Source organism: Ambystoma mexicanum, chromosome 3q (assembly GCF_040938575.1).
Source record: "Ambystoma mexicanum isolate Mex_15411 chromosome 3q, UKY_AmexF1_1, whole genome shotgun sequence".
NCBI classification, from domain to species: Eukaryota; Metazoa; Chordata; class Amphibia; order Caudata; family Ambystomatidae; genus Ambystoma; species Ambystoma mexicanum.
In genome coordinates, this window is record NC_090926.1 from 1,167,034,387 (window position 1) to 1,167,059,621 (window position 25,235).

At 47.9% G+C, this 25,235-nt stretch overlaps 1 protein-coding gene across 3 annotated transcripts in view; it reads right to left on the reverse strand.

The window, feature by feature from the left end:
• The window catches only part of EVI5L (ecotropic viral integration site 5 like), a 1,319,565-nt gene that overhangs the window by 826,852 nt on the left and 467,478 nt on the right, over nucleotides 1-25,235 (reverse strand). For all 3 annotated transcript variants that reach the window (XM_069604001.1, XM_069604000.1, XM_069603999.1), the window contains one exon: nucleotides 11,329-11,403. In XM_069604001.1, the coding sequence (XP_069460102.1) occupies nucleotides 11,329-11,403 (75 nt within the window). The remainder of the gene's footprint in view (nucleotides 1-11,328; nucleotides 11,404-25,235) is intronic.

The window sequence follows — 25,235 nt, forward strand, 5'->3', positions numbered from 1 at the left end:
TGGAAACGTATTATCAAAGATAAGGAATACGTCGGAGGACACAATCCCTTCGAAATGTAGAATACCTGGCAGGGCAGTACACAATATAATCCAGCCAAAGTATGTGAAAGAAGAAAAGACATTGTAAAACAAGTTTACCCGGATATCCTCAGCAATAGGTTGCTGAGTGAAAGACACTGTTTCACCATTCTTACAAAAAGGATACATTGCTTTTAGAAAGATACTCTCTGTCATTCTTAAGAAAGTGTTGTAGAAGACATTTCCACTACTCTTGGGAAGTCCTTGTTTGAGAAAACGAATGATTTCATGATCCCTAAGGAAGTGCCAAAACATAATTACCTAAGTTGCCAAGAGATACTTTACCATCCTGAAAGCATCATTTGTTTACAAGAGACACTTTCACATATACAAGGAAGTCTTATATCAAAGGCATTTCTATCACTCCTATCTGAACTGAACACTTTCAATATTAACCATCCCATCGATACAAGGATTGTTCTGTTGGATTTACATACTTAGTTTTTGCACTTACTGTTTAAAGTAGAGACATTTATCTTGGACATTTTTAGTGAGAGGGTCAAAAACGTTTTGGACACAAGGACAGTATAGACGGTTCCCTAGTTTTGATTGGATGAGATAGAAAGGCCTTTACCCACTCTCCCAGTTACCTGTATTGTTCAGGGACAACGTCACCAGGATTTCTGGCAGGCTGGCACCTTCGTTTGGTTGTCAGGTTGGCTTCTCGTTCCTTCATTCCTTCTTCGATTGGGCCGCTCAACGATGCCCTTATGAAAGTGGTATAAGCAATGTTTTTAGACTTCCAAGTCCACCGTGGTACGGTCACGCCACCGCTTGTCATTTGTTCCGTCTCAGGACGCCTTGCATCCATCTTGGTCTCCCACATCTCACCATTCCTCCAGCACCACGCGTTAGAAGCTGCACTCCGGCTTCTTTCCAACTTCAGACACCGCGCATCCAAGTTTCTTTCAGCTTTCCTCTCCCAGCAGATTTGAAACTCGTGGGTTCTCCACTTACCAAGGTCTCCGCCTCCAAGATTTATGACAGTGCCGCGGGGCTTCAACTGTGTAGTGTCAAAGTCCTTCTTCTCTGTTTTATTTACATTCTGTATTCTTCCAGTGGCGTTCATCTCAGTACAATAGAAGTAAATAACCAGGTTACACACCGTAGTGACCACCTTACTCCTAGTCCATAGTCCCCTTTCCTCCATACTTATGGGACATCTCTCCGTCCTGTGGGACGAGACCGCAGCACTTTGTAAAAAGCATCCAAAAATGTTTTTCAAAAATTTGAAAAACGCCAGGTCAGAGACCTATTAGCAATAACAGAGGAACCTTATTAGAGGGGACGGCGGGCGGGCGTATGGAGGAAAGGGTACTATGGACTAGGAGTAAGGTAGTCACTACGGTGAGTAACCTGGTTATACTCCTACGTCCCGTCCCCTTTCCTCCATACTTATGGGAGATACCCAAGCGCTCCTAACAGGAACTACGGGTGGATGGAAATACCCCTTACGGAAAAAGGTTCTTCAGCACAGCCTGACCAAACTAAACATCAGCTCTTGAGCTCATGTCAAGACAATAATGCTTATAAAACGCAGATGGGGAGGCCCAAGTAGCTGCCCTAGCGATGGACTCCCAGGGGACATATTTCTGAAAAGCAACCGTGGCTGCCTTGCCCCGCACCAGGTGTGCGTGAATACCCTTAGGGGGTTTCAGCCCTTGGACAGTGAAAGACTCCGTAATGAAGGCAGTGATCCACCGAGAAATAGTCGCCTTAAAGGCCTGCTTATCCTGAGGGTTACCAAAAGTCACAAACAGTTGAGAAGAAGCCCTAAGCTCGGAGGTTCTGTCCAGATAGAACTTAAGAGCCCTTCTGACATCAAGACAATGCAGAACCCTTTCTGCCTCTGAGGTAGGGTTCGGAAAAAAGGCCGGCAGGGAGATCGGCTGATTCCAATGGAATTCAGTTACCACCTTCGGCAGGAAAGCAGGATTCGTCCGTAGGACTACCTTATCCTTGTGAAAGACCAAAAAGGGATGCTCCATCGAAAAGGCCTGGAGCTCACTCACCCGCCTTGCTGATGTAACAGCGACCAAAAAGGACACTTTCCAGGATAGGTACTTGAGGTCCACTGTGGCCACTGGTTCAAAAGGCTTATGGCACAACGCCGTCAGGACTACATTTAGATCCCACGGCGGGTGCGGACTACGAATTGGAGGGTAGATTACACAGAGTAAGAACATTGGTCCGTAGAAAGTTATGCAGAGACCGCTGAAATGTAAGTTCTGCATGACAGAACATGAACACCCGACTCTGCTAGGAAGGATACAAAGGACAGCACCGTGTCAATCGTAGCATCCCTTGGGTCCAACTGTTTTTCCAAACACCAATGACAGAACCTGAACCACTTACTTCTGTATTGGGATCTAGTCGAGGGGTCCTGGCTGCCTGGATAATACGCATGTTATCCGCAGACAAGTTAAGATGTTCTAAAGACTTGAACTCAGGCACCATGACGCCAAGGTGAGCGATTGTGAGGGGGGGTGCCACATCCGCTGTTCCCCCTGATGAAGATCGGGGTTCACTGGTAACCCGACGGTGTATCCGCCGATCAGGTGTTGAAGTTCTGAGAACCAAAACCTGGCCGGCCACCATGGGGATATGAGTAGAAGGGAACAGTTCACCGAGTTCTTCAGCTTCTAAAATGCTCGATGGACTCGAGGTAGAGGCGGGAAGGTGTAAGCTCTCATGTTGTGCCATGGAATCTCGAGAGCGTCCTCCAGAGAGAAGGCTCCCAGTCGCCCTCTGGAGGCATACTAATGAAGCTTCTTGTTTACCGCCGTAGCGAAGAGGTCCACCTCCGGCGTGCCCCAACGCAAGAAAATCCATGATAGGACCTCCGCCTTCAACTCCCACTTGTAGCTGACCACTGTCAGCCGGCTGAGGGCACCCGCTGTGACTTTCCGGAATGTGCACAGTAAGCAGCCAAACACCATGAAGCATAGCCCACTCCCAAATCTGGATGGACAGGTCCACCGGGGGGGGGGGGAAGAGACTTGGTTCCCCCTTGCTTGTTGATGTAATACATCGACACCACATTGTCCGTGCGTATGCGGGCCACCTTGTTCGCTATGACCGGTCTGAACGCCATGAGCGCTAGGAAGATCGTCAGAAGCTCTAAATGATTTATGTGGAGGAGCTTGTCCTGAGGCGACCAGAGATCCGAGACCTGAAGAAGATCTAACGTCGCACCCCACCCCAAGAGGGAGGAGTATGTTGTGATCGTCACCGTAGGGGCTGGGTCCTGAAACCCTGCACCCACCGACAGGTTGCTGAGAGATGACCACCATTCCAGGTCCACTCATGGAAGCCGGAATCATTATCAGCTTGGAATCCGGGTCCACAGCCTGACGCCAAGAACTCCAAAGAGCCATCTGGGTCCGCCTCATCTTGAGACGAGCAAGAGGAAAAGCCAACACGCACGAGGCCATGAGGCCCAGAAGCCTCTGGAACCACCAGGCCGACATGCTCTCCGACTGCGCAACACGCTAACAGATCCGCCATCCTGTCCCGGTCAGGTACACTCTACAAAACCCAGGAAAATCAAGTCCTGTGAGACCGTCATGGAAGATTTCCGCCAGTTCAACGACAGCCCAAGATGGAACAGGAGCTGAAGGAGGGAGTGAAGATTGCCTGCTGCTTTCAACGGACAAGGGCTGCGTAAGAGCCAGTCGTCCAAATACAGATACACATGGATACCTTGCAGACGAAAATAGGCCGTAATCACCGACATCATCTTCGTGAAGACACGCAGCGCTGAGCTGAGGCCAAAAGGAAGCACTCGAAACTGGAAGTGCTACTCTCCCACAGAGAAACTGAGATATCTCCTGTGTGGATTCCAAATCAGAATATGCATGTACGCACAAGATCCACCACGCTGAGCCAATCGCCCATCTGCAAGGAGGACCGTATCTGGCTGGGCGTGATCATCTTGAATTTCTCTTGGGGTAGGAAAAGATTGAACTGGGAAAGGTCTAGGATGGTGCGCAAGCCAGCCTCGTTGGGTTTGGGCACCGTAAACAGCCGGGAGTAGAAGCCCTCCCCTCGTTCCCCAAGGGGAACGGGTTCCACAGCTCTGAGGTCCAGCAGTTTCTGAACCTCGGCTTTGAGGGTGGGTGAGCCCGACAGCTGAAAAAGAGGGTTGAAGGGTGGGGTAGGGGTAAGCAGAAGCCCGCCCGAGCGACTGACAAGACCCATCTGTCTTTGGTGTTGGTCTGCCACGCCTCCCAATGAGACACAATGCGTCCTCCCACCGGGGTCTCGTGCGAGCACGGAGAACCCTCATTTTGTAGGTTTTTCAGTGGTGTTGCCACCTGAACCTTAGGAGGAGGCTGAGGAGCGGGAGAAAAACCGAGTCCGTTGTTGCCTACAGCGGTTATTCCCCGAAGGGTTATCCACTCTGCAAGATTTCTGGTCGAGGAAGCCCCTAAAGCCAGAGGAGGGTCGGCTTTGCGACAAAGGTCTCTGGGTTTTGAAAGGGGTCTTAACAAGGACCGACAAGGACTTAGCTGTCTGAGTGCTATCCTTCGTCTTGGTGAGCTCTCCATCTGTTGTAGAATGAAAGAGCTCCTTACCATCGAACGGAAGGTCCAACACCTTGTCCTGCACTTCTTTTGAGAATTTAGTGGCATGCAGCCACGCCTGCCGTGAGGTATCAACCCCCAGCATAAGGCCCCGAGCCGAGGTGTCTACGTGATGAGCTGCAGCCTCCAGGAGATCCTGGGCCAAGACCCTGGCATCGGATAATCCCCCCCCTTAAAGTCTTCCAGCTTCTCGACCGGGATGAACTCCTCAAACTCCGACAGACCTTACCACATCTGCATATTAGCCCCCGCTAACACCAGTTCGGCATTGGCCTGCCTGAGCTGCAACGCAGAGTTAGCGAAGATTTTACTCCCAAGGGAGTCAAGGAGCTTGTCCTCCTTTCCCAGAACCTGAGTAGCCGTCGTGGAAGAGGATGCTGCAGGCCTGGACTGCAAAGTGGCCGCAGTCACCACTGTGGAGGAGTGGGGCGGACAGGACGACAGGGCCACCTCTTCCGAAGAATGCAGCCTGTATCTCGCGTCAATTTTCTTATTGACGAAAAGTCCAGAGTGTGGCTTTTCCCAGACCCTGCGGACCTCGGTCTGAACGTCCTTCTGAAAGAACAGGCCGGTACGCTCCAAAGGAGACAGGGTGAACGCCCCAGAAAGCACGCCCTCCTGCGGAGCGGGTGCCTCGGGTACCGGAACATCTAAGAAGCACATCATGTCCAGTACCCGGTCATGAAAAGCTCTAATAGAGCGGGGCAGGTCCTCGTTGTCCTGATCGCCTTGCGCGTCATCCGACAGGTCAGGATCCTGCTGAGCCATGTCGGGCGCTGCCTTGTCCACGGGGGACAATGGGGGCAAAGGTGGAAGAGTCGGGGAAGGCACCGTAGGCAAGGGAGGCGCCGGCAGAACCGCCGGCAGAACCACCGGCGGAACCACCGGAGGAACGGGTGGAGCCGGAGGCGCGGGCGGACATATCTCCCTAAAAAGCCCTTTGAAATATTCCCTCATGGGGTCGGTATGCATGAGCGTTTGAAATTTACCGAAAAAGGCGTCCTGCGGGGACTGCTTTGGAACCTGAGGAGGCCTCTCATGAGGAGGATAATTCCAGGGACGTAACGGGGAAGGGTGCCACACCGGCCCCTCCACCGACGTATCCACATAAATCAAAGGTGCTGACCCCGCAGGCAACGAAACATTGTGCGGAAAGGGCATCCGGGCGTTCCAATCATAGACTGGCCGATAAGGATGCGCACAAGGCGCTCTAGGTTCACCCATGGAACCAAGCCCTACACCTGAGGCCGATGGCATAGTTGTAGGGGTAGCACCCAAAATGGCCGCTGCGGTCGTGGCGGGAACGGGCGCCATTTTGTCATCACCTGAGGGGAACTGCGGCACGTGAGGAAGTGAGGCAGGGGTCCCCGTCGATGGATCAGTGGTCTTAACTTTAGCCTCAACATAAGGAATCTCAGCCAAGCCGGTACTATGAGGCCTGGAATGTTTCTGCGACATACCAACCGCCAAATTAGCCTTAACAGGAAGGACCTCGGTACTGCCGGTAAAAGAAGAACTTTCCTTCTTTGCCCCCTCAACAGATCTGGTGTCGCCGCAAGAGCGGGAACGGTGAGAAACAGCCTTCACCGAAAAGGCCTCGTCAGGCCTCTCAGAAATGCTGGTAACTTTAGCCTCAATACGAGGGACCTCGGACTCACGTCCGGTAACAGCCTTACCTGCGAGGGCCTCGAACATCCGTTCGGTGACACCAAGCCCCACCAAGGCCTCAGGGCGCACCCCGGTCTTAAGCAGAAAGAGTGGCCTCAGAACGAGCTCCGGTACCCCACGACTCAGTAGAACTGAACCCGACAGGAGGGGCCTCGGAGAGTGCTCCGGTATCCACAGGCCCCTTACGGAGACCCTCGGAGAAAACTCCGGTACAATTATTAGGCCCAACGGGCACCTCAGGGCAATCCCCGGTGACAGAGCGATCAACGCTCCTCCCGGCCCGAGAGGAACCTGGAAAGGTATCCCCCGGCCGGGGTGCTCTGAAAAGTAAAGAACTTTCCCGGGCGTTTTTTCTTTTCGTCGATGAACGCCTGAAAATGAGAAGGAGGAGTTTGTCGGAACACCTCCTCCCACCGCTCCAACCGACGTTGAAGTGCCCGGACCAAAAGGGAGTCACAGTAAAAACAGGAGTCCCAACGGTGATCCGGACCCAAAGAGGATGGGGATCCGCCCTCGCGAATCTGTAAAGTCTAGTTTGAACGACATAGACAGACTAGTACACGAACGCTAGCGAGAGCCAGAGAGGAAAAAGGGAAGAAAATCTTCGAGGATGCAAGTGCGTCCAGTCCCGAATGAGCGGAGAAAAGGACAGATGGGCGATGCATGGGGCGGAGCCAAGGTGGGCGGGGTTACGGCTGCGTGCCGGGCCCCGTGCAAGAACGAGAAGGACACATTTTTGAAAAACATTTTTGGATGCTTTTTACAAAGTGCTCCGGTCCCGTCCCACAGGACGGAGAGATGTCCCATAAGTATGGAGGAAAGGGGATGGGACGTAGGAGTAATATAAGTGTTTCTTCATAGGTACAATCAGAGTGTTTGGTTTACAACAAAAATATTTGTTCATGTTTTCTTTCACTGGGTTTTCTTGAAGATGGGTTAGGGATATGCTGCTTAGGTAGTTCCACATAAGATCCGGAGTCTCTCCCTGCGAGGTCCTGCTAGGAGAGGGTATTACATAGAGGGATCGCCTCGCTAGGCTCACAGGGGAAGGCTCCCCCCCTGGGGAGAAGTGACGGAATCCTGCGATTTGTCACATACCCTTTTCCATCGTTTCATTGGCTTCCCCTTCTTCATTGATTAGAAAATCGACTAAGGAACTCTACATTACCTTGTTCTCGTCCCTTTCAATGTTCTACTATGATGGTAAATGGTTGTAGGTCCAAGAACCATCTCGTGATTTGAGCATTTTATTTTCATAAACTCATCCTCGTTAAGGGAGAGTGATTGGTGACCAGTCTAAACTTTCTTCCAGTTAGGTAGTATTTGAGGTGTGTTCCAGCCCACTTGATTACCAAGGCTTCTAACTCGATGGTAGCATAATTCAGTTCCCTTTAAAAGACCTTCCTACTGGTATAGAACACTCAGTGTTCTATACCATTGTGTTCTTGGGATAATACAGCTACAAGACCTGTTTTGGAGGCATCTGTATGTAAGATGAACTCTGGATTAAAGTCTGGTAACTTCAATACAGGTTTGCTACACAGAAGGTTATTTAGCCTATTGAAACTGGTCTGTCCTTCACTGTTCCATATTCACTTTTGAGGCAGTGCATTTTTTAGCTTGTCCGTGAGGTTAGTGGTTATGGTGAAATAATTTGTTATGCACCACGAGTAATTCCCAGTTAGCCACAAAAAATCAAGAAGCGCCCTCTTTGTTTTGGGCATTGCAGTCAGTTTGACAGCTTTAACTTTCGCACTCTGAGGTTGGACCAAGCAATTACCCATATATTTCACTGTCAACTGGGCTCCCTTCCGGGGGTTGGCAGTTAATCCCCACTTTCTTAGGGCCCTGACAACTTCATAGTGATGGAAAACATGGTCTGACGAACTTTCACTGTGTATCACTATATCATTGAAGTGTGAAAATTGCATCAAAACTCTATCCATTAGGTGCTGAAAAGTGGCAAGTTCCCCATGAAGGCCGAATGGTAAGATCGTAAACTGAAATAACCCCAGAGGGTCGAGAAAGCATTTTACTCTCAGTCTGAGGGATTCAGGGGTAACCGCCAATACCCCTTTTGAAGATATACCATGGATATATACTTTGCAGCCCCTAATTTTTCAATTAGATCATCTATCCGGGGCATCAGACAATTATCAACAGGGAGATGGAATTGAGTTTTCTAAAAATCAATGTAAAAGCTACACGATTGATCAGACTTTGCTACTAGTATGATTGGCGAGGACCAAGGGCTCACTTATGGTTCGATGATACCCGTTTTTATCATATCCTACAACTTTAATTATTTTTTTCAGGGATTCGGGGATCCGGTAGGGTCTTACGTTTCTGATGTTTCCCTGAGTCGTTCTAATGGAATGAAAAAAGTTTGACTCTCCCCGGTTGATCCACGAATATATCCATGAACTGGCCTAGTAAATCCCTGATCAAAAAATAGTCATAGCTACTCCCTGCGAGAATGAACATGGATAAATGACCTGTTTGGGAAGATACCCACTCGAGAGTCCGCTGCCACACTTTAGCTCACTCTATCTTTCAGAGAAGGGAAATACCAATTTGCATATCAGTCTTTGTCCCGCCCAGATGGGCAGTCCAGCACCGAAATGCTATGGCAATTCTCTTCTGAAGAAGTGTACCAACAGCAACCCCAGACACGTGTTTCAGACTTGTTGGGCCTCATCAGTGAGGTGGAGCTGTGCCTCTCTGAGCACAGTAATGCCGGTCAGCTGAGATAGTGACAGGTCTAGGGAAATTAAAGTTTTTTATTGGCCAACATCCTTAAGAAGGGTGGGTTTCGTCACTGTGAAGTCCTCACTGGGATCTACCCTCCACTCTCTGAGGAGATTGGCATGATACAACTGACTTACCTCCTACAGGGTTGGGAAATAAGGTAATCAAAGAGGCCCTTCTTCTCAAGTACTTTATAGGGGCTAAACCAACCGACAATCTTATTTTCTGATGTTGGCGACAAGACTAGGCCTAATTGTTCCAGAGAAATGATATGGGGAATGGTCTTTTTATCATAGTTGGCCTTCTGGTGTTCTTGGGCCTCTCCTCGAGATTTTCGAACAATCTCTCTTACCGTTGTCACAATTAGGCGCGGATTATGCTCGGTTTGAGAAATAGGTAGAATGGACTCTCCTTTCGTCCCATATCTCTTTAAGCATATAGAACACATCCCGGGGCTCTCTCCCATAAAGTAATTCAAATGGGTAATACCCAAACAGGACTGAGGTGTTTTTCTTACAGCAAATAGGGACCATGGCATTATGGCATCCTAGTTTTTCCCGTCTTCCTCTACTGGTTTGCGCAGAATTCTTTTAAGTGTTTGATTATAATGCTCCACTAGGCCTTCGGTCTGAGGGCGATATACCCAAGGTCCTTAGTGTCTTTATATGAAGGATTTCTTTCACCTTGCACATGAGGCGGGACAAAGGTGATGCAATGGTCAGTCAATATTAGGAAATCCGACTCTGGAGAGGAATGGTAGTAAATGCTTCAGGATTTGTTCACTAGTATGGTATCAAAATGAGAAACCCCAGCATATCGGGTGGCGTAATCGACAATTACTAGAATAAATCGATTACCCAACCTTTTAGATTTTAGGGGTCCCACTATATTCATCGCTATCCTGGAGAAGAAAATGTCAATAATGGGGAGTGGTTCTAGAGGGACCAGTGGAACTGGGGTGGCTTCAGTATTCTGACAAAGTTTACACATCAGCACGAAATGCTTAACATCAGCAAAAACACCTTGCTAATAAAATGTCAGTGTTACTTGACATTGAGTCTTTCAGACTCCTTGGTGACCTATGGTTAAGTGTGAGTGGGCTAGCTCAAATACCACTCTCCAATAGCATCGGGGTATTACTGAGAACGGTGAGTTCCCTCAGAAGTAATATCTCCCCTATAGAGTAGTCCCTTTAAGATCAAGAAGGGACCAACCTGACTTCTACCTTCCTCCTCTGTTTCTTTGAGCAAACGCCAAGGACACTTAGTCATCTGCAGGTCCAGGTGCAGGTGCATGGGCCAGTGGAAGATCCAACTGCACAGGGCAACAATGTAGTCCTTGATGTGAATGAAATAGTCCTCTTACTCAACATCTAGTGTCTACATCTTTGTCTCAAGATCAAGAGATAAAGGTAAGAGAAACAAATTCCGAAGACCAGCCTTTTTGAATTATCAATGGCAAACACCTCTTCAGCAATGAGAATATAGCCAGCAAGCCCCTGACAGTGGCAATCTGTGACAAAGTTGACAGTATCTGCAAAGAGCCTGCATGCCCTCTACATTATCAGATACAGAGGGTGGGCTCCCTCACAGATCTGTCTGTTGGTTATTCGTGGTGGTCAGAGATACAGCTACAGCCCCTTAAGATGGATGAGATGGGTAGCCCAGTACCCTTACTCTTGCTTCGATTATAATATCTTGGCTTTATCCGACAGGAGCACTCAAGAAAATCTTCCCGATAGTAGAACCCTGGGGTATATTATGTAGTCCACAGGAGGCAAATAACACAATAACACTGCCACCCAGCCGATCCCCCAAAACTGCAACAAACCAGAATGTCTCATCGGTATTGGTAAATGAGAAATACATTTGCATGCATCACCTATATGGGAATGTGAAGATATCTTGTAAACAATAATACAACAAATTTAACTTTTCACAATATTCAACTTCCATTGGAAACAAAAAGTATTCCTGCAATATTGGCAATGAAACTAAACAATTACAATAGAACTCTGAGCAAGTATTTGGGTGGTTTGGGATCAGACCTTTAATGGGATCACGAAAGAGGGGGTCTTTAGACAGAGAAGCACCAAATGTTTCCCCACACGTTACCTAAAACAGAAGCATCGAATTTGAAGGAAGAGTAGATTTTGCTGGCGTACGAATAAAGATAAGCAAGGAACGATTGGGTTAATTGTACATGTAAAGCACACTATGCATGCATTATGAATGGAAAATGCACAAACCTGCATAAGCAGTAAGCCCACGATAAAGGCACTCCCCTGGCAGTATCCCACCTCGCGATCTACTAGGGAGTAAGCCTGAAAAAGAAATGGATAATAGGTTCAAATTAATATCATCATCTATACTTCGAGACAAAGTTGCAAATAAGCAGGAGTACGCGCAGCAGAGGATTTATATCCTGAACAGCCAACAACTAAGAACTTAAGCAGGCGAGGGGACACATAACACTAAATTATCTAGGGCTGTGGGTTCGCAATTGCTTGGAGATGGGAGATATTTAGCTCTTGCTTATAGCCTAAGGGAGCCTGGTGAACGTGGCACCACCAGATACCAAGAGCTACTTTTAGAGGCCCAGGCTAACTTGTGTCATACAAACATAGCTATGTGACATTAACCTTGTGCATTTGTGAATATTTATAAAGAACCATTAGGACACCTCTAGAAGACATTTAACACTCAATAGACCATACATAAAGGTCAGAAAGTATTCATTTGCATCTCATGGGACACATACATTTGCTGCACGCTATGTACTAACTCTTGGGAAAGCAGAGGTAGCTCCTTTCTGTGGGTGATTGCTACCCAGGAGCTGGGTTTAGCTCAGCTCATAAAATCTAAATTTTGACATTACAAGAGCGACTTCCTCTATATACTATGCTCAGACACAGTCACAAACATACAGGTCTATGCTGTCTAGCATTGTTTCAACAAGGTACATTGCTTAATGGTAATTTACTACGTTGCAAACACTTTGATTTGGTATATGTATTTGAGGGTTAAAGGATAAATTGGGGTGCTTGGGGTGGGAGTGAAGGTGAAGAGGGGCATTGAAGTAACCCCCAAAGATTAAAAAAAATGTAATTCGGAAAAAACATTTGAAGTGATTGCAACAAAGTAAATTACCACAAAGCAATTAACTATGTTGTAATAACATAGAACCGTCCATGCACAGGAGAGCAACAGAACATTTATTTACCTGTATTTCTAGACCCCCATCATTATTCTCATCAGTTTTATAACTGATATTACCACACATTTATACAAAATAGATTTTCAATATAATTTTTCCAAAATATAAATGCAGAAAAACATTTGGGAGATCAAGCACACTCAATGCCATGAGCGGAACCAATAATTTATCAAACTAAAGATTCTGCTGGGAGTGAGAGAACGCTACCTGCTGAATTTAAAAGAGATACCAAGGATGAATAGCTACAAATTCTCACTAGTTCTTTACTCTCCATCATACATCCCCTGTACAGAACCAATGTTACCCAAGCTGACTTATGAACAGTAGTTGGTCTCATTGCCTCTCCAATCATTGTTAATTAGAAATAGCCGCGACTCATTTCCGTTGTCTTTCAAATTTCTTCTGGCATATAATTAGATATAAAATGTAACCATTCCGCACTATACTATAGCCGGTTTCATTGATCATACGGGTCAGTGACTCCACGTAGTAAACTTCTCTCACCACATTAACCCATTCTTGTTTTGAGGGAGTTCTATCTCACTTCCATTCCCTTGTTATGTTAACCCTGACAGCTAGAAGTAGAATACATGCCATACGGCTCAGAGAAAAATAGGGACCTCCTTCCCTGTCCATCCCAAACCAGAAACAGACCAGAAACATCCCAAACCAACGAACCAGAAACGGATTAAGATCCCTCAGTATACCACCTAAGTAACATATCCAGCAGAAGACCTCTCTCCAATAACACTGGATATGACTGCAGGACCACAACTTGTGCCAATATGTTCCCTTGAACCCACAGCCTCTCCAGGTATCGATACCTTCTGGGTTGATCTACACATCCCCAGCAAAGTCTCATCATCTAGTTCCAAGCTTAGGTCGGTTTCCCAGAAAGTTTCGATATGTATGCCATAACAGGTTTCTGCTATCAGTATAATCGGATACAGGCATGCAATTAAGTCATTATTTGTTTTGTTATTAATACTCAAAATGGGGGGAGGCTTCTACTCGGGCCCAACATCAAGGTTACCCATAAACTGTGCTCATGTGCACTTGCAAATCTTCTCTCTGGGTGTCACTCGGAAGAGTTCTAGCAGCGCACACAGATAATTCCCACCTTCTCTAGAACTAAAAAAGTACAAGCAACAGCATTTATATGTTGGTTGTAATATGAATAACTTTCAAGCACCAGAATTTCTATAGCAAAACGGTCACCCATACTATGTAACCCAACTGTCAGCTCTAATATCGGGCATTGACTGTAAGTAGGTTACTCAGATGTGTAACCTCATGCCACGATATCTGTTCTTTGTACATATGTCACACAGGCGCTTTGAAGCAGTAGTGCTGTAACCCCCATTAATCCCCATTAAGTTAACGCATTATAAAACTCAAATATTAATTTGCTCTCTAACAATTCTGAGTAGGCTAATATCATGCTGAGCCTCTTCTAATTTAGCATTGCTAATGGTATCCTATAAGTGAAGAGCAACATCATCTACTTGGCCAGCAAAGGATCACGTGTATGGAACATGCCTGGCACTACGCAGACATATCATTAGGGTAATGAATATTCAAACAGCTGCATTGCATTTCACAAAACCTGTATGCTTTCCATGTTTTCAAAGTTCTGAAATGTTATAGCAATTTGCTGCTTTCCAAAAATTGTTTCACTGAGCACTTGTATAATCCTACCCAACAATATTATTAGGATGGAGAATGTTGCAAACAAACTGGTTTGCACAGCAGAATGATTGTATGTATGCATGTTCATGACATTTTCATAAACTGGCCATAATATCATTGTTCGGCTTTAAATATTTTTTGCTTGCAAAGTATTATTGGTAAGCAAATATCCCAGCAAGGGTTTTATTGATACAATCCCTCACTTTTTACAGCTTTGGCAACTAGTATTGGAGGCCAGTCCAGGATCTGGGGCATGAAGGGCAGGGGGAGAGGGGGGGAGGGGAGCGGCACAGGAGAACAGGAGAACATCCAAAGTGAAGAACAAATCAGCAACTTGCAAGCCTGATGTTTGGGCAGTACAGTACAGTGAAGGACATATGGTGTTTATTTACATTAAAAGATAGATTATAGAACAGTCTATGAAACTGGGCCTTGTTTCTTTCAATACTCAGCTGCTTCAGGCTTTTGAATATAATCAGGTGGTCTAGTGCCACGTGCGTCTTGTTGAACTGATAGTTGAATTTCACCTAATTACAGGAGACGTAAAGCCATCTGTTGTACTTCTTAGCATTAAAAGGAAAACCTATGATTTTCTACAAGGGGGCTCCATTAGAAACCACAGTGAGGCTCTTACTGATTTGTGTCTAGGCAGGGCGAGGAAGGTTGGGTAAAATTATAAGCTGTATAATGTTTCCAGTGATTTTGCATTTTATGCCAGGGTTACAAGCAGGGTTCCGATCAGATTGGTCTTCCTACCTGGGATCAAATGATTTTTTAGGGAGTGAAAAAGTAATTGGCTTTGCCAAAAGGGATACCTTATACGTAAAAGATGTTCTTTCCTCTTACATTTCCTCTTGAAGTGGTAATATTATTAGAGCTCCCTCTAAAGCCCCCGCTCTGCTGGTCACTGTTTCGAAAAGGATCAGTGGAACTGTGTGGGTAGGAGCCAGGGGTAGGCTCCGATTTGTTCATGGGGTCCCATTTTTTGTTGGGCTTATTTGTAGTCCCTATTTGTTTGTTGGGCAAATTGTCATGTTTTTATGGCATACAATTGGGTGCATGTATGCCTCTTATCTGTAGGAATGGTATTGAGTCAGTGTTGTCACTGCTCTGATCACAGGAACACGTAATGTTGATGGTAAGCATTGGTACAATTCTGATTCTATAATACACACAAGTGCTTTTCCCAAATGGCATAACACATGTTCTGCATTGTCTGAGTAGTGTGCCCCAACTAAATATAGCATGCAATATTTATTTGTGCATACACATTTTTCTGTGCACATAAGTACTTCTGCTAGGTACTGTGGAAAATCAAAGTTATGGACTGGTTGATAGGCTCTCTTTATAAATCACATATAACACCTTTGTATGGTCTATATCTTTGGAAAAAGGGCTGAAGGATGCAATTGTTCACAGATTATTTTAAGAACTGCAGTTGGGGAGGGTTAATTCCCCTTCTAACTCTCTTCAGAGATGATAGCTCACTAACTATGCATGCTTACAAAATGGCTTCCCTTGGTAGTCAGTTGCGTACATGGAAAAGAACAAGTTACTCTCTTACCTGGTAACGTTCTTTCGATGGGATGGTCCGACGACGTATTCCATATCTTTGACAGTAATCACCACAGCTGTGCTGCTTCGGAAAATTTTCGGCGTCTGCGTCCTACGTCGATGACGTCGATGCGCCATCCCCGAGGACCTCCTCCGACGGCCGACGTCACCCGATGTGATAAGTAGGACGCACAACGCCCGTAGCCTCAGTTGTTTTTTCCCCCAGAACGTGTGACACCAGTCTTCTGCCAGTCAGACACCCAAGGCCTTGCGGAAACGTAAGCTGCAATTGCATAAGAAATTCTGCAGCGGGGAAGGTAGGGAGGGAGCGATATGGAATACGTCGTCGGACCATCCCATCGAAAGAACGTTACCAGGTAAGAGTAACTTGTTCTTCGAGGGGATTGGGTCCTCCGACGGATTCCATATCTTTAACAGACTCCCAAAGCAGTACCAAAGTAAGGAGGTGGGAAAAGAATTTAGAACACAAATTTAGCATGCCCAATCAAATTGTGGAATAAAGGACTGCCTTGCCAAAGGCCAGATCCTGTCCTCGGATGGAATCGAGGGAGTAGTGATGTACAAAAGTATGTACAGAAGCCCAGGTGGCTGCATCACAGATGTTACGAATAGGAACACCCCTCTGTAGGGCAGTAGATGCAGCCATACCCCTGGTAGAATGGGCCAGCCGGTGGGTCCTTACCCGCCAAGCGGTAACACTCGGAGATAGCCAAAATAATCCAACGAGACAAAGTCTGTTTCGTCACAGCTTGTCCCTAACGCTTTCCAGTGTAACCAATGAAGAGTTGATCGTCCACTCTGACCCGGGACATGCGTGAAATATAAAAGCTCAACGCTCTCCTAGGATCAAGCCTATGGAGCCTCTCCTGTTCCTTACCAGGATGCGGAGGAGGATAGAATGCCGGAAGAACAACCTTCTGGCCCAAATGAAATTCCGAAACCACCTTTGGAAGAAAGGAAGGACGAACTCAAAGGACAACCCTGTCCTTATGAAACACAGTGAAGGGTGGCTTCACTGAAAGTGCCTGTAACTCACTCACTCTGCGAGCGGAAGTAACCGCAACCAAAAACATAGTTTTAAGAGTTAACAGTCTCAAAGGGCAAGAATGCAAAGGCTCAAACGGAGCCCCCATAAGAAACTTAAGAACAAGGTTCAAATTCCAACCGGGCACCAGAAAAGGTGACGGAGGGAACACATTAGTGAGCCCTTTCAACAACTGAGAAATTAAAGGAATCTTAAAATAAGAACATTCTTCAGACGAGCGCTTAAATATGGACAGCGCCGCCAGGTAACCTTTAATGGTACCCACTTGCAAGCCCCTGTGGGCCAAGGAAAGCAAAAACGACAACCATGGGAATGTCACACTCAAAAGAATCCACATTCTTAATTCTGCACCAGTCGCAGAATTTACGCCAACGGTACAGAGACTTTGTTGCTGGCCGTCTGGCCGAGAGCAACACCTCCTACACGTCTTCTGGGAGATCCCAATCCTTATACCTCAACCTTTCAGAAGCCAAGCGTGAAGGTTGAGGGATCAGACCCCTGGATGGAGAACCTGACCACCCCCCTCCCATGAGAGCAGATCGTCTCGGTAGGGAAGACGACATGAAGGGCAGATGGACAAGTCGAGAAGGTCCGGGTACCACATCCTCCGGGCCCACACCGGAGCAATGAGGATCATCCGGGAACCGAACCTCCGTAACCTCTGCAGTACTTGCGGGATGACGGGGACCGGAGGAAACACATACAGCAGTGGGAATGACCACTCCACCACGAACGCGTCTCCTAAGGCTCCTTTTGGAGGAAATTCCCGCGAGCAGAACCTTTGCACATCCGGTTGACACTGGAGGCGAACAGATCCACTTGTGGGGTCCCCCAAAGGGCGAAGATCTCCAAAAGAATCTCCTGAGCCAGCTACCACTCGTGAGAGATCGTGCTCTGCCTGCTCAGAGCATCCGCCGTCTCGTTGTCGTCTCCGGCCAGATGAACAGCCGAGATCGAAACCTCCTGCTGGATGGCCCAGAACTCGAGCTGCATCGCCTCCATGCACAGAGGAAGTGACCCTGCACCCCCCCTTTTTGTTGAGGTAGTACATGGACATCGTGTTGTCCGTTAGAATCAGGACACTCTTTCCTCGCACAGTCGGCAGAAAAGCCTTCAGGGCTAGCCTGACAGCCCTCAGCTCCAACAGATTGATATGGAGTCTGGACTCCGACGGAGACCAACGACCGCTGACTGTCAACTCGTTGGCATGAGCTCCCCATCCCGTGACGGATGCGTCCGTCACGATCGTCACCTGCAGCCAGGGCAGCCAAAATGGGGCCCCCTTCATCAGATTGTCTTCGACGGCCCAACACAGAAGGTCCCGGGCGACCGAGGGCGGCACATAACAGGGTCCGACATCCTTCCGGAAGAGTGCGACCACTGCATCTTGAGTGCCCACTGCAAAGATCTCATCCGCAGACGAGCCTCTGGCACCAGAAGAATGCAGGATGCCATGAGGCCGAGCAACCTCAAGAACTCGAACGCCGGGAGCGTCTGGGCAAGGTGAAACTTGTGCACCATCTGCTGAATGTGAAGAGCCCTCACCTGGGGAGGAAAACACAGCCCCAGGGATGTGTCGAGCACTGCTCCGATGTACTGGAGCCGCTGTGTTGGTGTCAAATGGGACTTCTTTAAATTGAGGGAGAAGCCCAGCTTGTGAAGGGAGTGGCAGGTGACGGACAGATGATCCAGGACTTGCTCGGGAGAGCTCCCCCTGATCAACCAATCGTCCAGGTAGGGGTAGACGTGAATCCTCCCTTTCCTGAGATGCGCTGCCACCACCACCATGAGCATGGTGAAAACCCTTGTGGCGGAGGTCAATCCGAACGGTAGGACCCGAAACTGAAAGTGCGAGTCGCCAACCGCGAACCTCAGGTACTTCTTGTGCTTGGGATGGATCGGCACATGGAAGTAAGCGTCCTTGAGGTCGAGAGACACCAACCAGTCCTGAAGTTGAAGGGCCTGTAGGACTTGAGAGAGAGTAACAATCTTGAACTTGTCCTTCCTGAGGAGTTTGTTCAAACCGCGCAAGTCCATGATGCGTCTCAATTCCCAGTCTTTCTTCGAAATCAAAAAATAAGGGGAATACCATCCCGTGTTCCTCTTCGCTACAGGCACCAGTTCTATGGCACCTTTCTCCAGCAGGGCTTGAATTTCCTGCGCAAGGAGCGGACCCGACTCTTCAAAGAGGTTCCCAGGTGGATTGTCGTGAGGCCTCTGCCGAAAGGGAAGACAGTAGCCGTGGGTTATGATCTCCAGAACCCACACATCTGAAGTAATGGCATGCCACTCTACAAGATGCTGCGCCAGCCTTCCCCCAACCGGCGAACCATGGGACCTGGCCTCATGACTGTGTGGTAGCGGCTGCGGCGTTGCCTGAGGGCAAAGAGGCAACTGCCCGAGCGGCCTTGGCACCTCGAGTACCCTGTTTTCCACCTCTGGCACTCTTACGGTGGCCTCTTTGACTGACAGCTCCTCTCGCTTTACTGAAGGACGAGTAATAGCGAAAGGAACCTCCCCTCCATTGTTGTCCCCTAGGACGAAAAGGCGGAGGTTGTCGAACTGCAGCGCCCAACGACTTCGCTGCAGCTTTGGAGGTCTGCAACCTCTCAAGGCTCTCGTCAGCCTTGCTGCCAAAAAGATGTTCACCGTCAAAGGGCATGTTGAGGAGCCGGGACTGCACATCAGGAGCGAACCCCGACTTCCGCAACCACGCAAACCTGCGTATTACGGTGCTCGCCGCCATGTACCGGCTGTCACAATCTGCCAAGTCCAAACCCGACTGAACGGCCTCACACATGGCATCCTTGCCATCCTGAACCATAGCAAGGAAACCATCCCGTCCATCCCCTTCGGGAATATGTTCAGCCGCTAATGCAACACAGTTCCACAGAGTGTGTGTGAAACGAGACCACGCACATACGAAGTTGGCCGCCTGAAGCGCCATACCCCCTGAAGAAAACACTTTTTTCGCCCAGCCATCAAAACGTTTGTTGTCCCTATCCGGAGGGATGGTAGGATACAACGCCTGCTTTGCCGGGGCTGTAGCCGCCTGCACCACCAAACTCTCCGGAGTGGGGTGCCTGGACAAGTAGCAGGGGTCGCTACTGGCTGGACAGTATTTTCGCGACAAAGACTTGCCCACTGCCGGGAGACTCTCCGGAGTAGTCCAAGCCGCCGCCACCCTTCTCTGCAGAGCCATATGAAACGGCAGTACCAGGTCAGTGCAAGGGGCCCAAGATCAAGGATGTCCGTGAGATCATCCTGAACAAACTCCCCTGGGGGGGCCGACCATCCCAAGACCCGAGACATAAGGTGCTGGTACGAAGAATCGGAATGAGTGCCAGGCTCAGGCCTACAAAACTCCACCTCCTGAGAGGTGTCCAGTCTACTGGCATCATGCAGTGACTGCCTCAGGTCATCAAATTGGCTATGGCCCGAGAGAAGCTCATCTGGCACCGTAACCGGAACCAAGCCCTCATCAGAGCCCTCATCACCCTCTGAAATGTACTCCAGGCGGTGAGAGGAAGACACCTGGGGACCAAAGCTATGCCTGACCTTAGCCTGAGCCTTTCTAGGCGCTACCACCGTGCCATGGCGCCCCTCCGACACCACCGTCTCGAAAGGCGGCGAGTGCACCAAAAGAGTCGGCGCCGAGAGAATCGGCGTCGACGTCAGCCTCAGCGCCGCCAGCATCGGCGGCGTCGACACAGGCCTCGAAACCAGAGCTCCGAGCGTGTTCTTCGACGACCTAGGCGCCAACAGCGTCGATGACCCCCTCGGAGGCGGAGCCTTGAGAGAGGCCGTCGACGACCTAAGCGCCACAGGCGTCTACTTCTTCCTCGAAGACTGCACAGGATCACGCGGTCTCGAGCGCGTCGAGGACCGGGACCTGGAACGGGCATGGCGAGAACGGTTACCATTGTCCGAGCGGGACCTCTCCCGCGAACCGTGCCGACCACCCGAGCCCGAAGGCGTGCGAGCGGTGTCTCTCGACCGATCACGACCGACCCCACTCGGAGGCGCGGACGGAGCGGTGCCCTGCGATTCGAGAACCGCTAACATCTTCTTCCCAAAGGAAGCCCATTCCTCCGGTGTCACTTGCATGGTGGGATAAGCGACCCGCCGACGGGCGGAGTCCTCGGAAGAGGATGGGCAAGGGGACCGATGCCGGCGCTTCCGGGAATGCCTCGAAGAGGCAGAGGAGTGGCGAGACCGACTCCTGGAAGGAGACCCACTGGACCTCTGACGATGACGCGGAGAGTCGCCTCTCGAATCATCCGTCGAAAGCCCCGCAGACATCGACTTCCGGGGCTTAGACACCCTACCTACCGACCACTTCTTCTTGCGCTCCCACAAGGCCTTGGCCGTGAGTGACTGACAGTCCACACAGTCGTCCGTGTCGTGGGCCTCCCCAAGGCACCAGAGGCAGGCGTCGTGCGAGTCCGTTACCGACATCTTGGACCCACAGTCCCCGCATTTCTTGAAGCCCGGACGCAGGGTTGAAGACGAGGTAGACATCGTCACGAACAGGCTTTTCACAAAAACCAAACAGGTTCAAAGAACCGAGAAGAATACAACAGAAACTCCAAAGAGTCGAGGCGTACCGAGATTCACGAAGCGAACATGTTCGCGGAAAAGACGGAACTGAGGCTACGGGCGTCGTGCGTCCTACCTATCACATCGGGTGACGTCGGCCGTCGGAGGAGGTCCTTGCGGACAGCACATCGAGGTCATCGACGTAGGACGCAGATGCCAAAAATTTTCTGAAGCAGCACAGCTGTGGTGATTACTGTCAAAGATATGGAATATGTCGGAGGACCCAATCCCCTCGAATAATATGCTCAAAAACTAACCACTACCGCACTAGAGAAAAATAAATTAGAGGCAGCATTGCCCAACGCTTGTCAGTAAGTACTCTTCAATTGGAAGTACAGAAATATGTAAAGGGGGCTGTGGCGAGTCAGGAGGAGGACGCAAACACACAGAGGACATGGTTCATGAGTTGTGATTAAAGTAAAACTGGGTGGTCCATCCCTATTTTACTAAGGTGCTTGTCACTCATTTGTGTATGTCCAAAGGAATAAGTCAGTTGTCCAAAACTAACCTAACTGTCCCTACCACTATAAAAACTAACCTATATCCAGAGAATGACTTCCTTCTCCTGAGGGTACTTCTGGTACCAGTCTGTAGGATTCTTTATTAACACACAATCCTCAAATGGTCTCTCATTATTTCTTGGATCAGTCTCTGTAACTCTTCAAATGGGCGATTGAGTTTTCCCTCCTCGTTTAAGGTCCCTTTTGGGGATATTTTATAAAAGATATATTCCTGATTGCTGGTTTGAGCATGTCCTTGGTAGATACTATTGTTCTGTAGGCCTTGCCTACTGGGCAATTATAGCTCAGCTTGCTTTGGCCTACTTGAATTTGTACATGGCTCATAATATTCTCTTTTTGATGTCATGTTCTCTTCAGACAAAATCTCTTGTTGCTTTCCCGTTTTGCCAGGATATTGTTATCCACTGTTCTTTTCTCTTAGCGTTCAGATTTTCTTTTTTGCCATTCAAATTTTACTGCAGAATAACAATACAAGGAACTGTATCTAGGAGCAAATTCCAACACAATCAAGTATACCAATATAAGTCTGTTACAGAAACACAAAAGGAGCAGAAAAAAAGAAAAGGAAAAAAACTTTGTATTAAGAGCTATACTGCACTGGTGGTTGTCAGTCCAATAACAGGTTGGCACAGAATATTATAACAACTTACAAAACATATCATGCAGTTTATAACGTAGTCCAGGATTATCATTCTGAGGCACAAATTGAATGAAAAAGTTTCCTATTATACAAGGAATTTGGGCATCTCGGCCTTTAGAGTGGCCTCTATTTTGCACATAGCCGCCACAAACCACAGTTTCACACGCCATTCCTTTATGTCAGGAGCGGTTGAAGTCATCCAATTACTGGACCACCACTCTAGCCGCTACTAAAAAAGTGAGTAAGCAGCTTCGCTGATTTAGCCGCCAGTTTGTAGCGCCCCTCTAGACCCACATCTCCTCATAATATTACTAAGTGTTCTATTGGAAGGTCAATCCCACTTATCCTCTTAATTTGTGCCAATATTTCTATTAAGATTGGATCAACTTACATGACCACCATATTTGGAAAACTGTCCTCCGGGCCTCCGCTCATCAACATTGATCTGAGATAGCGGGGTCCATTTTATGGCGGTGAGGTACCACTGGAACAACAATTTATAGTTATTTTCTTTCAACTGCACACACCTGGATGCTTTTCCAGCCCTTGCCCATACATTGTACCATTTTAAGTCTCCTACTGGAACGTTCAAATGCTCTTCCCATTTCAACATATATGCATGAGGGGGCTTATGGCGATTGCCATTGAGAACCCAGTATATTGAAGAAAGCTTACGAGAGGGCGATCCCCAACAAAGGTCTTCAAATGGGGTTGTTTCGCGGTTAACTTGATGAGACACTTTAGCACAAGATGTCCAGTGCCGAAGCTGTATGTAGGCGTACTTGTCTATGTCTCGGAGCATTAATAACTGCTTGCATTTGTCGACAGTTAGGTGTTGATCGGCTTCAAATAATTGGCCTAAACTCTCCAAGCCCCTCTCAATCATCTGGCAAAACTACCCTGTCGACAACCTGGAGGAAATTCTGGTGTATTCCATATACGTGTGAGGGGAGATGGGAACGTGGTCCCCAAATATTTTCAGACTGTCCAGTCCCAATATTCTAACATAACCAGAGTTTCGGGGAGCAGATGAGTCTTTCTTCCTAATCCCAGACGGTTTCCAGCACCAGTCATGCAGGGGAATCCAAATTACTGACTGCTCAATGTTTATCCAATGCTTAGGATTCCGACGTGTACCCATACTATCAAGCAGGGCAGCTCATTATGGCACATATAAATAGCTATCTACATCCAGAATACTCAAGCCTCCAATATCTTCGGCTGTCAATGTATGTTGGGAATCCCTGTGGATTCTTAGGCTAAAATTAACTGAAAGTTTTAGTTACTTACCTGTTACTGTATTTCTCCGGCATTGGTATCTTTCATAGATTCAGATGCTTCAATATTCCTCGTTGTCAGACTATACATTATTTCCATAGAAAAAGAATGTAGATTGCCCATTGTGGCCTATGAGCCACTCAATTGTGTAGTTCCTCCACCTCACTTTGGTCCTTTATGTGCTCAACCAATGAGGTGGCAGGGTTTAAGCTCCGCCCTAGGCAGTCATCTTCAGATTTTGAGCTGCAGAAGACTACATGAATAGGTGGCTGATGGGAGAGGGAGCGGCCTCTAAGGGGAGGCCGGTGGGGGCATGTGAATCTATGAAAGATACCAATGCTGGAGAAGAACAAGTTACTTACCAACTGGTAACGTTCTTTCGGTTGGATGTTCCTCCAACGTATTCCTCATCTTAGATGTATTCCATCCAGCTTTGCTGCTCTTCAGAAATTTTTTCGGCAGAGGGCGCCGTGCGTCGATGTCGTCGAGTCGATGGTCCCTCGAAGGCCTCAGTCGAGGGTGACGTCATCGGGTATATAAGTAGCACACGCGGCGCCCGTTGGCCACAGTTCTGTTTTTCCCTTTTCACCTTTGATTTTGTACTGTGTAGATTGTGCCGGCAGACAGGTATCAGCCTTGCGAGAGTTGAGCTGGCAATAACCTGGACCAATCTACAGAGGGGTAGGCTGGGAGGGCGATGAGGAATATGTTGGAGGAACATCCAACCGAACGAACGTTACCAGTTGGTAAGTAACATGTTCTTCGAGTTGATTGTGTCCTCCAACGTATTCCTCATCTTAGATAGACTCCCAAAGTAGTATGGATAATTTCTCTGGAGGAGGGGTTAGATTTTTCAATGCCCTTAGATGGCTGAATATAGTACTGCTTTACCAAAATTCAGCTCCTTAGACTGGGAAGCATCCAGACTATAGAATTTTGAAAAGGTGTGCAGTGAAGACCAAGTTGCTGCTTCACAAATGGACATTATTGGAACACCTCTTTGAAGGGCTGTCGAAGAGGCGATGCCTCTGGTGGAATTAGCACTTAACCCTTCTGGTGGGTCTTTTTGTGCTAATCTGTAGCATTCTGAAATGCAAAGCACAATCCAGCGTGATATTGTCTGTTTTGTCACTGATTGACCGAATTTCATTCCACTGTAGCCGATAAACAGTTGGTTGTCAACTCTAAGCTTGGAAAGGCTAGAGATGTAAAATCTTAAAGCTCTTCTTGGATCCAACCTGTGTAATCTTTCCTCCTCCTTAGTAGGATGAGGTGGAGGATAGAATGTGGGCACAACAATGTTCTGACTTAAAAGAAAATCAGATACTACTTTAGGTAAAAATGAGGGTTTAACCCTCAATACAACTATGTCCTTATGGACCACAGTATAGGGTGGCCCAGAAGACAGTGCCTGCAATTCGCTCACTCTTCTTGCAGATGTTAAAGCAACTAGGAAAGCAGTTTTCCAAGTCAATAATCTTAATGGACAAGTTTTCAAAGGCTCAAAAGGAGCACACATTAAGAATTTTAGAACCAGATTGAGATTCCAAATTGGCACATGGAATGGGTAAGGAGGAAACACATAAGTGAGT